The following is a 13,189-nucleotide window of genomic DNA, read 5'->3' as shown; positions in this document are numbered from 1 at the left end:
TGGGGAATAAAATTGGCTTAGCAAACTCTGATACAACTTGCTTCATTTAAACCAAAAATTCAAGGGAAAAAAGAAATCTCACAACTCTCATACCTACGTTTGGCAGACAGCCAAGTGCCTTAATCTGATAGGAACTGTTACTAAACTACAAGGCTGGTGGAAGTGGTAAAGAGATCTCAGCCGGTGGCTTCCCATTCTTCTCCTAGTGAAACAGCAGCCTGTTTGTTTTTTTTTTTCCTAAAAGTAGTTAGGAAGGCATTATGCCCCTTTCCACGGTCTATTCCAGCTCTGACACTTTGTACCAATCAGAAACTTGAATAGCTGTCTGTCTGCTGGCTGCATGAAAATTTGTCAACTCTTTAAGGGGCTTCTCTCCAACATCCCCACCCCCTGGAAATAAATCCATTTGGAATGAAAAAACAAACAAACACCTCATAGAAAACAGCAGGCAAAGAGGAAGTAGGGAGAAAATCCTCAGATCAGTTTCTACTATTACAAAGGTCTCAAAAGAACTTATTCGTGAAGGAAATGAGATTTTCCTTTGTAAATTCGCTAAAGGATAAAAGGGAAATTTTATCTGAAGGAATCAGACAAGCTTCCAAACCTGAAGGCTTTGACTATATCATGATTGAATAATTACTGTATAAGGAAGGAAACCACCTGTCAGAAGAGGGAAATGTTCACAGATGCCAAGGAGAAGAGGGGTTCATAAGCAAATGACAGGTTGATAATAAGGGCAAAGATCTCCCTAAGGCAGGAAGGGATGTGGGGAATGGCAGATGATGGACATGGACACCCCAACCTCATTGCTTCTTCTCCCTTCCCTAGTTCTGATTCTGTGCTCAAAAACCATCTTTGGCTTATTTGGCTTCTTATCTAGGTCTGTCTATAAGGAAAGCATTTGCGCATCACCTGGGCTGTGAATATTTTGATGTCTATGGCAGTAATTTTTTTCATTGCAAATTATAGATTGGAATTGGGATTATGGTTTAGTTTCCCATATAACTAACTGTACTATCAAAAATAAAAGGCACTGGGCTTCCCTGGTGGCGCAGTGGTTGAGAGTCTGCCTGCCGATGCAGGGGACACGGGTTCGTGTCCCGGTCTGGGAAGATCCCACATGCCGCGGAGCGCCTGGGCCCGTGAGCCATGGTCGCTGAGCCTGCGCGTCCGGAGCCTGTGCTCCGCAACGGGGGAGATCACAACAGTGAGAGGCCCGCGTACAGCAAAAAAAAAAAAAAAAAAAAAAAGGCACCGTTAATGTGGACTTCAAATTTTTCAGTTCTTGCACCAGTTATTCCTCCTTGTAGATTAGTAATCTGGTATCTGGTTTTATATATCAGTCTCATAAGCTTTATTAATGTGAGTCCTCCCCCGAGAGACAGATCCCTTGTCAGGGTGCTGATAAAATCAGTATAAAATATAGCCTTGCAAGGCTGAGGACCAATGGCGTAATGAATGTTGCCAAGTGAGGCCCCTGGAGACATAGCCTGCCAGGTGGTCACTTGGCAACCACCTGACAGCCCCTCAAGGCTGTGGGCATCTTGGCCCGAAAAGGTGATGCCTGGGGGCAGGGGGCAGAGGCAGAGCGAGGCCTGGGAGAAGCTCTGCATTGAAGCTCTTTCCTTCATTGGTTTAGAAAATCAGAAAACTGAGCTTGGGCGTGGGCGGGAGAAGACCCCAACTCCCTTCCTCAGAGCTGTGTGAGATGGTAGCTGCCGTCCTCAGACTGGGTTACTAGCTGTGCATGTCATCTTGCTAGTCAGCTGTATATAGGAAAAAAGATTTCAAACAGTGGTGGAACAAGACACAGGCACATCCTGTCCATGGATGAAATCTGGATCTGAATAACTAAAGACAACCAGTGAAGCCTGAGAAGTAGTATGGGAAAACAAGGAAAAAGTGATGCCATTCTTTGAAATTTTTGGAAAGCATTTCCTCCAGGATACATAATTAAATTTTGAGAGATGGCTCAATATTCTTAGTAGGATACAAAAAGTATGGCTTCTAGAGTACAGGTTAGCACTTAGAGAGTTAAAAAAGAATACAGGAGGGGAAATCCCTGGCAGTCCAGTGGTTAGGACTCTGCATTTGGTCGGGGAACTAAGATCCTGCAAGCTGCATGGCGTGGCCGGGGGAGGAAAAAAAAAAGGTTACAGGTGAAGTATGGAAGGATTGATTACAAGGTTGCTAAAAGTTCAGTAATAGAATGAAAATAAACATTACACTTTGAGACAGAAGAAAATTGATCCAATGATATTGAGAATAAACCTGAGAAATTTTTGAGAATGCAAAGAGAGAGAAAGCAAAGAATTAAAAACCATGAAGGAAAGTAAATACAAAGAATGGAGAGTTGGCAGCCATCCTTCTGCTAACAAAGAAGCTAGAACTGTTTGAATAGAAACACGATGGAATAGACCATTTATCAGGTATATTTGAAGAACACATTCCTTAATTGGGAAAAAAGTTCTGAGTGTGCAGTTGTTAAGTGGTAAATGGTTTTTAGATAAAATTAATAAATGACCCATAGATAGTTGTCATGCAACTATAACTGAAAAGAAAGAAAAAAACAAAATTAGGAATAAAAGAGATTAAAACTCAACATATGTAAAATGTAATTACAAAAATTATGGGACTACCTATATGCAACTTTCTGTTAATACATATGAAAATCTTAATGAAATGATCAAGTTTGGGGAAGAATATAAAATATCAAAATGGCCCCAAGAAAAAGTTAAAACTTGACTATACCAATTGGAAAAACATTAAAAAATTATCAAGATATTCTATAAAATGCTTCCTGATCTGTACAGTTTTAAGGGTGTCATCTTTCAAATTTCTAAAAAAATGAAAATCATGCTCTACAAACTGATTTACAGCATAAAAAGGAGGTGATGTTATTCATTTAATATTATAAAGCAAGTGCAGCCCTAATATTAAAATATGGCAAGATAGTGTGCGTGCACGTATGTACACACATAAATTCAAATCAATCTTATGAAAATTTATGTAAAAATTATAAATAAAATACTTGAGAAATCAGATGTGCCTGATAAAAGTAAGTTTATGAACAGAAGGGAAAGGTATTTAATAAAATCTAACATCTATTTCCAATAAAATGGAAGTCATTAAACTAGAAATAAAAGGATAATTTCTTATTGTGAGAAAGAAAATCTATTTCAAGGCAACAACTCCCATCAACGTAGTGTGAAACAGTAGAGCCATTTTCATTAAAGTAATGGAAAAGCAAAGAGACCTATTATCACCATCATCAATTGAAACTATTCTAGGATTGCTAACCCGCACTTCAGGACAGGAATGATTTAGAAGAACCCAAGAAAAACACCTTTACATACACAATCAGATGAAAATGATTAGAACTAATAAGGGAGTACAATAGGGGAACCAGATTAAAAAATTAATATTCAAATACGTAGCTTTCCTACATACCAGGAATCTCTAGTTATTAAATAAATGGAAAAATGATTCCATTCACAAAAGCAACCAAAACATAAATTTTGTAGAAATAACATATGACACGGAAAAGATCTATATGAAGAAAATGACAAACTTTGCTGAAGCATGTAAAAATAAGGCTCGAGAAATGTATGGTATTCTTAGATGTAAAGACTAAATATTGTACAGATAAGTCTTCCCAAATTAAATCAAGGTTTTTAAAAAATTTCCAATCAAAATCTCAATGGGCTATACTGGAACGTGGCAAAGTGATTTTAAAAATGCATGTGGATTACTGTTTGCAGATGACATGATACTATACATAGAGAATCCTAAAGATGCTACCAGAAAAATACTAGAGCTAATCAATGAATTTGGTAAAGTAGCAGGATACAAAATTAATGCACAGAAATCCCTGGCATTCCTATATACTAATGATGAAAAATCTGAAAGTGAAATCAAGGAAACACTCCCATTTACCATTGCAACAAAAAGAATAAAATATCTAGGAATAAAAATGCATGTGGAAAAAAATAATGCAAACAAAACAAAACAAAATGCATATGGAAACATAGGCAAGACTGGCCAAAACATTTCTGAGAAAGAAAGGTAAAAGGAGTAAGCCCTATGAGCCATTAGAATTAATCAATAGCTAAAATGATGAATTCAAATAAAAGCTCCAAAAAAGGGCTTATACAAGAATTAAGTGAATGAAAATGATAGTTTTTCAGATCAGTAGGTGAAGGAAGGATACTTCCATAAGTTCCACATTAAATATCCAATTAGAGATCATTACCCTAGCCTGAATCAGAAGCTCAGGTTATGGCATAACTTAATAAACCAGAGCTGCCCCCAATGCCCTGTCGATACTACTGTTGTCCTTCTGTATGACCCTGATTACACCATGGCCCCCTGGGTCTCCACCAAATCAAAGTCTTGATTTGGGGTTTGGAAAGATCCCAGTGGATTCAACATCATTAATTCTGTGAGTTTAGTTCTTCACTAGAGAGGAAACAAGTCTCAAGTATACTGAAGCCCTCACAGATAAGTAGAGAGAAATGGACAGGATACGGTTGGTTTCCATTCCTGGATAAATTGGAATGGTTGACTGGACCTCACGCTCAGGATTCTGGGGGAGGTGGACACAAAGGGTGAAGCTGGGCAGGCCCTGTGATGGTCACCCAGATTCAGGAGTTGAGCAAGTCCTCCCACAGATTTGTGCCTCTGCACCACACACCTTAGCCATCAGCATCCTATAGGCGTAGAGTCGCTTGCCTTTCCCCTTTCCCAAGGCTCCTTCATACTTCTCCACAAATTCTTGGGCCTCCCTGGTTAGCGGGGCGGGGTGGGGGGAGAAAGGCAGAAATTCAATTAATGCCCAAGCAAAAGAAATCTGAACTATAAGGGTGTATATGGGGCTGAAAGCCTTAAGTGTTTTATATATATTGTCCACTGAAGTTTCCCAAATGCCAAGAATAGTGATTGGAACATGGTAGGCACCAGTAGGCAGAATTTTGGCTCCCGCGACCTTTGCCCCTTGGTGAATGACACAAAGGATTCTGCAGGTGTAATTAAGATTACTGACTTGAAACCAGGGAGATTACCTTGGATGTCTGGAAGGGCCCAATGTAATCATGTGAGCCCTTAGAAAAAGAAGAGGAAGGCAGAAGAGTCAGAGAGAGATGCAGCAAAAGGGGAAATCAGAGAAATTAGAAGCAAGAGAATTCTCCACCCTCTGTTGCTGGGGCCCCTCTGGAGGATGCCACACTGGAAAGCAAGGGAAGAAAATGAATTTCTATCAAAAGTCAGGGAACCTGGAAGAGGACCTCAAGTTCCATGTGGGAGGGAACCACAGCCCTGCTGATACCTTGATTTTAACCTGGTGAAACCCTGAGCAGAGAATCCAGCCATGCCATGCTGGACTTCTGACCAGCAGAATTGTGAGCTAATAAATGAGTATTGTCTTAAACTATTAAGCTTGTAGTAATTTGTTAGAGCAGCAATAAAAAAAACAGTACAGCATTCAGTAGGTATTTGTGGAGTGCATGAACGCTGGATGAGTGAGTGAACATCCAAGGAAGACGGCACGGGAAACACATGGATGGGTTTGTCTGTTAAATATTCTGGGTGGTGTGCTGGAGCTGGTGAGGGCTGGCTTCTGAGAACCAATTGTGAAATATTCTGGAACTTGGCCAACAAATTATTAAACTGTTGGTAGCTTGAAATCGGCCACGGTGGGAGTATTTAGACTATGGGATTCAGCAAGTGCTCCAAATCAGGGTTCCCCCATCCATCCCCCCACAGAAACAGTTTATCAGGAACCACTGGATAAACCCACACAAGTAGATGAAGAATGAAGTCCATCTCAGGGTGGGTGGAAGAAGATATTGGGTCCTGTGTGTCTGGCTGCTGTTGTTACAGCGCCCCGCTGCTGGCAACACAAACGACACCACCTCCAAAGTGCAAACGCAGGTAGTTGACACCTGTTAAAGTTACATTCTAACCTGGGGTTAACCCCAAGGTTGGTTTTATTAGGATGTCTCAATGATGTCCTAATGTTAATGAGGCCAACTGTCTAGCTTCTGAGTCCAGGGTCAAAAGCTGGATTGTATGGGATTAAGACTCCTTTGTGGGGTCAGCCCCTGTTTTCTCCCTAGGCAGCACTCATTTTGGCAGTGAGTTATCTGTGACTACCAACGACTCCAAGACACCAAAGAATGTTTTCATGAAATTCATATTTTTGTCCTCTTCCTTTATCTTATGAGTGGGTAGAGACTCCTAAGCATTTGACGTTTGTGAATTTAAATGTGACAACTTTTAAGATTTGAAGACTTCTGATAAAAATTCTCAAAAGTAAAGGCCAGCTCTTATGCCTGAGCCATTGAGCCTGGCACCAAATGCTTCTCCTCTCAATGTCCAGACTGTGTCCAGATGCCCAGAGAGCCCTCAGGAGAACAGAGGGCCCTGCCCAGCGCTGGGTGCAAATTCTGAGGACCATTCACTGCAAAGAGAACAACTGGTCTAACAGTTTTGATGGACACAGCAAGCTTTTTTGGATCCACTGAAAGTATATAAATAATCACAACTAACACTTTTACAGCAAACCCCTTTAAACATGTCATACGTGATCAGTGTTCTTCTTACTAGAGATAGTAGTTGTTTTATGGAAATACTGGCTCTTGCACTGCACTCCCCAACTGTGGCAAATCTTACTTCTTCCCCTCCCCTCCAACAGTTTTGCACATCTTACTTTTCTTTTGTTTTGGCTGTGCCACATGGCTTGCAGGATCTTAGTTCCCCAACCAGGGATTGAACCCGCACCCTCGGCAGTGAAAGTGTGGAGGCCTGACCACTGGACCGCCAGGGAATTAATTCCCTGCAAATCTACTTCTTCTTTATTTTTCCCGTAACAGTTCTGCAAATCTTACTTCTGTAGGGTGCTTCTGTCCCCTACTTGTCCCCTCCTTTCAAATGGGGAACTTTCTGCAAGCTTATCTCTCCTCTTCCTCAAACCAGATGGTGTGAGGTAAATGACGTAAAAAGGCAAAAGAAGAGAGATCCTTTGCTTTGCTTTGTGGAAACTTCTAGGGGCCTGGATCTCAAGGTCACTTTTGGCAGATGATTAGCAACGCCTCAGGTCCCTCCAATACTCAGGAGAGGAGGAAGCCATTGAGGCAAGGCTCTCCTGGGCATCCATCCACAGCAGAAGACAGCACTTCAGCAGCCCCTCACATTGCCCTAGAAAGACCCCCCTTGTCGATAAAGGGGCCCAAATAACAGTTTGGAAGACACAGTAAGGGTGGCCAGCAATTACTGCTGGGAGAGAAGCGGTGTATTGTGTGGCTTTAGTGCCAGAGAGAGCCAGGCAGGATTCTGTGCCTCTCAGGGTGGCAGTTCTCATCTAGAAATGGGGACAATGTTATGAGACTTAAACGTGTGGATGCATGCCATGTAGGCACAGCAATTTCATTTATCAGGCAGTCACCCTTCTCCTTCTGGGGAAACAGCAGCTCCTGGAGTGGGCAGCTGATAGGATTCTTTCCTAGCCCAGGGGGCTGCTGTGAGGAGACTTCTGCTCCCCAGGGGTCTGGACAAGGGGCTCAGCAATGCAGCCTTCCACAATGAGAATACTCTGAAGTTGATCCAAAGCATCTCTCAGAGAGACTACATACCTCCCAAAACTGCACCCTGGTGAAGGAGATCAGATTCAAAATCACACTTAATTTTGAGATGCAGAGGTATAAATAGACACAGGGCAGCCTGCATTTAATGGCATCCTTACAGAGCTTTGCCGTCCCACGCAGAACGTTGGGAGAATGTATCAGCCAGCCTGAAATCCAGAAGACAACCAGACAAAGCTAGGGAATACAGGTGGCCAAAGGGAGATGGCTAGAGGTTGGAGGTGGTCAGAGATCTGGGCTATGTTGGTTTGGTGTCTCCCTTTGTCCCTAAGCAGTTTTTATTTTTCAGTTGTGGAGACGAAGATCAAACAGAGGCTGAGCTCACTCTAAGTGGAAATTCAGATGAGCCAGGTGATGGCATCTGTTCTAGAGGTGTCACTGAATCAATTTAAGGGCAGTTGAGTTTACCCAAGCATGCCTGGCTTCCTATATGTGGTGGTTTTAAACTATGTCAGCAAATTATTTGACATTCCTCCCTTTAAAATGTAGAACTGGGGTGGGATAGGGAGGGTGGGAGGGAGACGCAAAAGGGAGGGGATATGGGAACATATGTATATGTATAACTGATTAAATTTGTTATAAAGCAAAAAAAAGTGTAATTAAAAAAAATAATAAATAAATAAATAAATAAAATGTAGAACTGGGGAATTCCCTGGCTGTCCAGTGGTTAGGACTCTGCGTGTTCACTGCTTAGGGCCTGGGTTCAATACCTGGTGGGGGAACTAAGATCCCACAAGCCAAGTGGCGCAGCCAAAAAGAAAAAGAATTGAATTCTCCTCCACTTGAATGAAGGGCAGACTTAGCGATGTGCTTCCAATGAATAGAAAGTGGTAGAAGTGACAGTTTATGACTTCGGAGACTAGGACATAAAAGGTATTGTGGGGCTTCCCTGGTGGCGCAGTGGTTGAGAGTCTGCCTGCCGATGCAGGGGACACAGGTTCGTCCCCCGGTTCGGGAAGATCCCACATGCCACGGAGCGGCTGGGCCCGTGAGCCATGGCCGCTGAGCCTGCGCGTCCGGAGCCTGTGCTCCGCAATGGGAGAGGCCACAACAGTGAGAGGCCCGCATACCACACACACACAAAAAAAGGTATTGTGACTTCCCCCTTGAAATCCCCCTCTTCTGTGGGAAGCCAGCTGCCATGTTATGAGGACAGTGAAGCAGCCTGTGGAGAGGCCTGTATGGAGAGGAACTGAGGCCCTTACTAACAAACAGAACCAACTTGTCATCCATTTGTGTGAGCAACCTTGGAAGTGGATTCACCAGCCCCAGTCATCTGAAGCCTGAAGCCCTGACCAATACCTTGACTCAACCTTATGAGAGACTCCAAGTCAGAACTGACCAGCTAAGCTGCTCCTGAATTTCTGACCAACAGAAGATAATAAATGCTTATTATTGTTTTAAACTACTAAGTTTTGGGGTAATTTATTACGTAGCACTGGAAAATTAATACTCTGTAGAATCCAAACCACTGATCTCTTTGGTGCATATACATTTAGGATTGTCCTGTTTGCTTGGTGGGTTGACCCTTTTATCATTATGTAGTGTCCCTCTATATCCTTGGTAATTTTCTTTACTCTGAAATTGACTTTGTCTGGTATTTACATAGCTTCTCCTGCTATCTTTTGGTTAACGTTTGCATGGTATATTTTCTTCCACACTTTACTCTCAACATATGATATATTTAAAGTGAGTTTCTTATAGACTGCATGTAGTTGGGTCATCTTTTATTTTTTTAAATTAATTAATTAATTTAAATAAATTTATTTATTTTATTTTTATTTTTGGCTGTGTTGGGTCTTCGTTGCTGTGCGTGGGCTTTCTCTAATTGTGGCGAGTGGGGGCTACTCTTCGTTGTGGTGAGTGGGCTTCTCATTGCAGCGTCTTCTCTTGTTGCAGAGCACAGGCTCTAGGTACGCGGGCTTCGGTAGTTGTGGCATGTGGGCTCAGTAGTTATGGCTCACAGGCTCTAGAGCGCAGGCTCAGTAGTTGTGGCACATGGGCTTAGTTGCTCCGCAGCATGTGGGATCTTCCCGGACCAGGGCTCGAACCCATGTCCCCTGCATTGGCAGGAGGATTCTTAACACTGCGTCACCAGGGAAGCCCTGGGTCATCTTTTAAATCCAGTCTGCCAATCTCTGTCTTTTAATTGAGGTATTTAGACCACTAACATGTAATGTAATTATTTATATGTTACAGTTTAAATACTTCATTTTATTTCTTGTTTTCTGTTTGTTCTATTTTTCATTTCTGCTTTCCTTTTTCCCTGTCTTCCTGAATATTTTTTAGGATTCCATTTTGTTTTACCTATAGTGTTTTTGAGTATATTGATTTGTATAGCCTTTTCAATAGTTGCTCTAGGTATTACTATATGTCTATCTCTATCTGCCATCCATCTGTCTGTTATCTATCTACCTATCTACCTACCTAGCTATCTCTATGTGTTATCAAAATCCACTGGTGCATTTTACTATTTAGAATGAAGTGTAGAATCTTATTTCTCTTTATGTCCCTTTATCCTCCCCATTTATAATTGTCTTAACTATTTCATCTGCATTACTGAGAACCACATTAGGTGGTGTTTTAATTTTTGCTTCAACTGTCAAACATAATTTTAAAAATCAAGAGGAGAAGGAAAAATCCATGGTATTTTCCAAGATTTTTGCTCTCACCATGTTATTCCTTCCTGATGTTCCAAGATTCCTTCTTTTATCATTTCCTTTATGTTTAGAGAACTTCCTTTAGTCATACTTTATGGTAGGTCTGCTGGTGACATATTCTTTTAGTTTTCCTTCATCTCAGAATGTCTTGATTTCTCCTTCATTCTTGAAGGATGTTTCTGCTGGATATAGAATTCTGGACTGACAATTCTTGTCATTTAGCACTTGAAGAATCTTTATGTCACCTCCTCTGTCCTCCATGGTTTCTGATGAGAAATTTGCTGTCATTCTAATTGTTTTTCCTGTAATGCATTGTTTCTCTCTGACTCTTATAAGTATTCAAAAGTTTGACCATGATGTGTACTGGCATGGATTACTCTGTATTTATCTTGTTGGGGTTTTGTTTAGCTTCTTGAATCTGTAAGTTTTGCCAAATTTGCGAAATTTTCAGTCATTATATCTTTGAAGACTTTTTCAGTCCCACCCTCTTTCTCTTCTTTTGAGACTCCATTTTCTTCTTTCATCATCTAGGGATTTGGAGGAGACACTACTGTTAGACCATTTATAATAATCCTACATGTCCCTGAGGCTCTGTTCACATTTTTCCCCAGACTATTTTCTCTCTATTGTTCAGATTGATTTGTCTTGTTCTACCTTCACTTTCACTGATTCTCTACTCAGTTCTCTCCATTCTGCTGTTGAGCCCATTCACTGAGTTTTAAAAAACTTTAGGTACTATATTTTCTACTTCTAAAATTTCCACTTGTTCTTCTTTATATCCTCTATTCATTTTCTGAGACTTTCTATTTCTTCATTTGTTTCATGTGTTCCTAATTGCTCACTGAAACATTTTTATGATGGTTTCTTTAAAATCTTCATCAGATAATTCTAACATATATGTCCTCTTGATGTTAGCATCTGTTGATTATCTTTTATCATTCAAGTCTGAGAACTTCCTCGTTCTTGGTATGACGACTGAGTTTTCAACTGAAGCCCGGAATTTGAGATATTATGTTATGAGACTCTGGATCTTATTTAAATCTTGTGTTTCAGCAGGCCTCCTCTGACACTGCTCCAGTAGGTGAAGGGGGATGCTGCCTGCTTACTCCTAGGTGGAAGTCCAGATTATTCACTTGGCCTCCTTTGATACCTGGGGTTGGGCTGGAGCTCCTTGTTACCGCTGAGCAGGGATGGGAGTTCAAGCTCCCACAAGCCTTCCACTCATATCCTCCTGGCTTGAAGAGATACCTGTTACTGCCAGGTGGTGGTGAAATTTCAGACTCCCCATGTAGTCTCCACTGACACCACAGGGAGAGGGAGGGCTCATTACTGCCCAGTGGGGATGAGAGTCCCTGCTCCTCACTTGGCCTTCTCTGACACTTGATGGGGGTGTTAGGGGCACCATGTTACAACCTGGCAAGGGAGGAAATGTAGGCTTCTCCACTTGGCTTTTGCTGCCAGGGCTGGGGCTACAGCTGCTCGTTTGTTTATGGTGTTTGGCTGGAGTAGGGTTGTGATTGTTTACAAGTCTTCTGTCTTGCGAGGCTGTCCCTTTTCTGGTCCTTTGGCTAGAGACAGCAGACTTTTCTTGAGGTGCTTTTGTGTGTGTCTGTCAGTGTTTGGGGGCAGCCAGCTTCTCCAATATCCAGTCTGGATATACAGGCAAAAAGGAGAATTGGAACTCAATGCTCTGTCATTCATTTGACCCCGAGGTCCTTAGCCAGACTGCCTTTCTTCTCTCCACCTTTCTGAGTCTCTTATGTTTGCTTTACACATACTATCCAGGGTTTCAGTTGTACTTAGTGGGAAGACTATGGAGAAGTATATCTACTCCATCTTCCTAGAAGTGGAATTCTTCAGATCTCACTTTGGGTAATTTTCTAACACATTAGGTTTCTGACAAAGCTGAGTGACATACCTGATTAATTCTATGATTAAAGCAAACACCCCTGACTCATGAGCACTAGAAACTCTTTTGCCAACATCACAGCCTGCCTCGTTTCATTATTAATTATGTGCATTAATAATGTCTTCTCTGATTCATCTTTGTTCCCCATCCTCATCTCTCAGGGTTCAGCACAGTGTCTGGAACAAGATGTTCAAGCTTTAATAGCAATAACTACTATCTGTTAATTGCATATTATATGCTGGGTACTTAAATATTTTTTATCTGTCAGAACAACTCTGCAGGTAGATATTATTCTTCCTACTTTACAAAAGACAGCTGTGAGGCTCAGAGAGGTTAAGGGAAGGAAGCCAGCCTGAGGGGGACTGAATAGCCAGTCAAACCACACAGGTATGGTAGAGGTGTGAAGGCAGGCTTGCCCCAATTCACTGCTGCTGCTCTTTATGCCTTGCCATCCTTCTTTGATTGTCTACAACAATTATGCCAGCTGCCTGAGTGGGCCAGAGGCTGGGGACCCCACACCACTGCTTCTAAAAAAAGATGTAGTCTGGGGATGCTATCTGCAGATCTGCAATTGAAGACTTTATTGCCAGAAGAGGAAATCATACAGGAGGCAAAGGGGTGTATTCTAGAATGTCTAGTAATCCTAGAGAAGCAGTTACAATTTAAGAGTGCATGTTCTGGAGCCAGAATTCCTGAGTTCAAATTCTGGCCAGACCACTAAACTCACTGTTTAGCCTTGGACAAATTACTAGATTGCTCTGTGTCTCAGTTTGCTCATCAGTAAAATGGGGGCAATAATAATGGTACTTACATCAAAGGGTGATTATGCGGATTAAATGAATTGTTACACACCCAGCGCTCAGAACAGTGCCTGGCACATAGGGAGCACTCAGCAAATGTTGGAAATATATAAAAAAAGAAAGAATATTAAAAGATGAATAAGAAACAGCTCTGCAAACAAGAGCATCCAGTCAAGTGAGGGC

General features: G+C 41.7%; 1 protein-coding gene across 1 annotated transcript in view; it reads right to left on the bottom strand.

The window, feature by feature from the left end:
- Positions 1 to 13,189, bottom strand: part of TMC2 (transmembrane channel like 2) — an 80,491-nt gene that overhangs the window by 42,768 nt on the left and 24,534 nt on the right. The window contains 1 exon segment of the mRNA XM_060077863.1: positions 4,694 to 4,784. Within this exon segment, the coding sequence (XP_059933846.1) occupies positions 4,694 to 4,784 (91 nt within the window).

Source organism: Mesoplodon densirostris, chromosome 16 (genome assembly GCF_025265405.1).
Source record: "Mesoplodon densirostris isolate mMesDen1 chromosome 16, mMesDen1 primary haplotype, whole genome shotgun sequence".
In the NCBI taxonomy this organism is placed as follows: domain Eukaryota; kingdom Metazoa; phylum Chordata; class Mammalia; order Artiodactyla; family Ziphiidae; genus Mesoplodon; species Mesoplodon densirostris.
The sequence above is the reverse complement of the archived record's forward strand: the minus strand, read 5'-3'. Positions and strand labels throughout refer to the sequence as shown.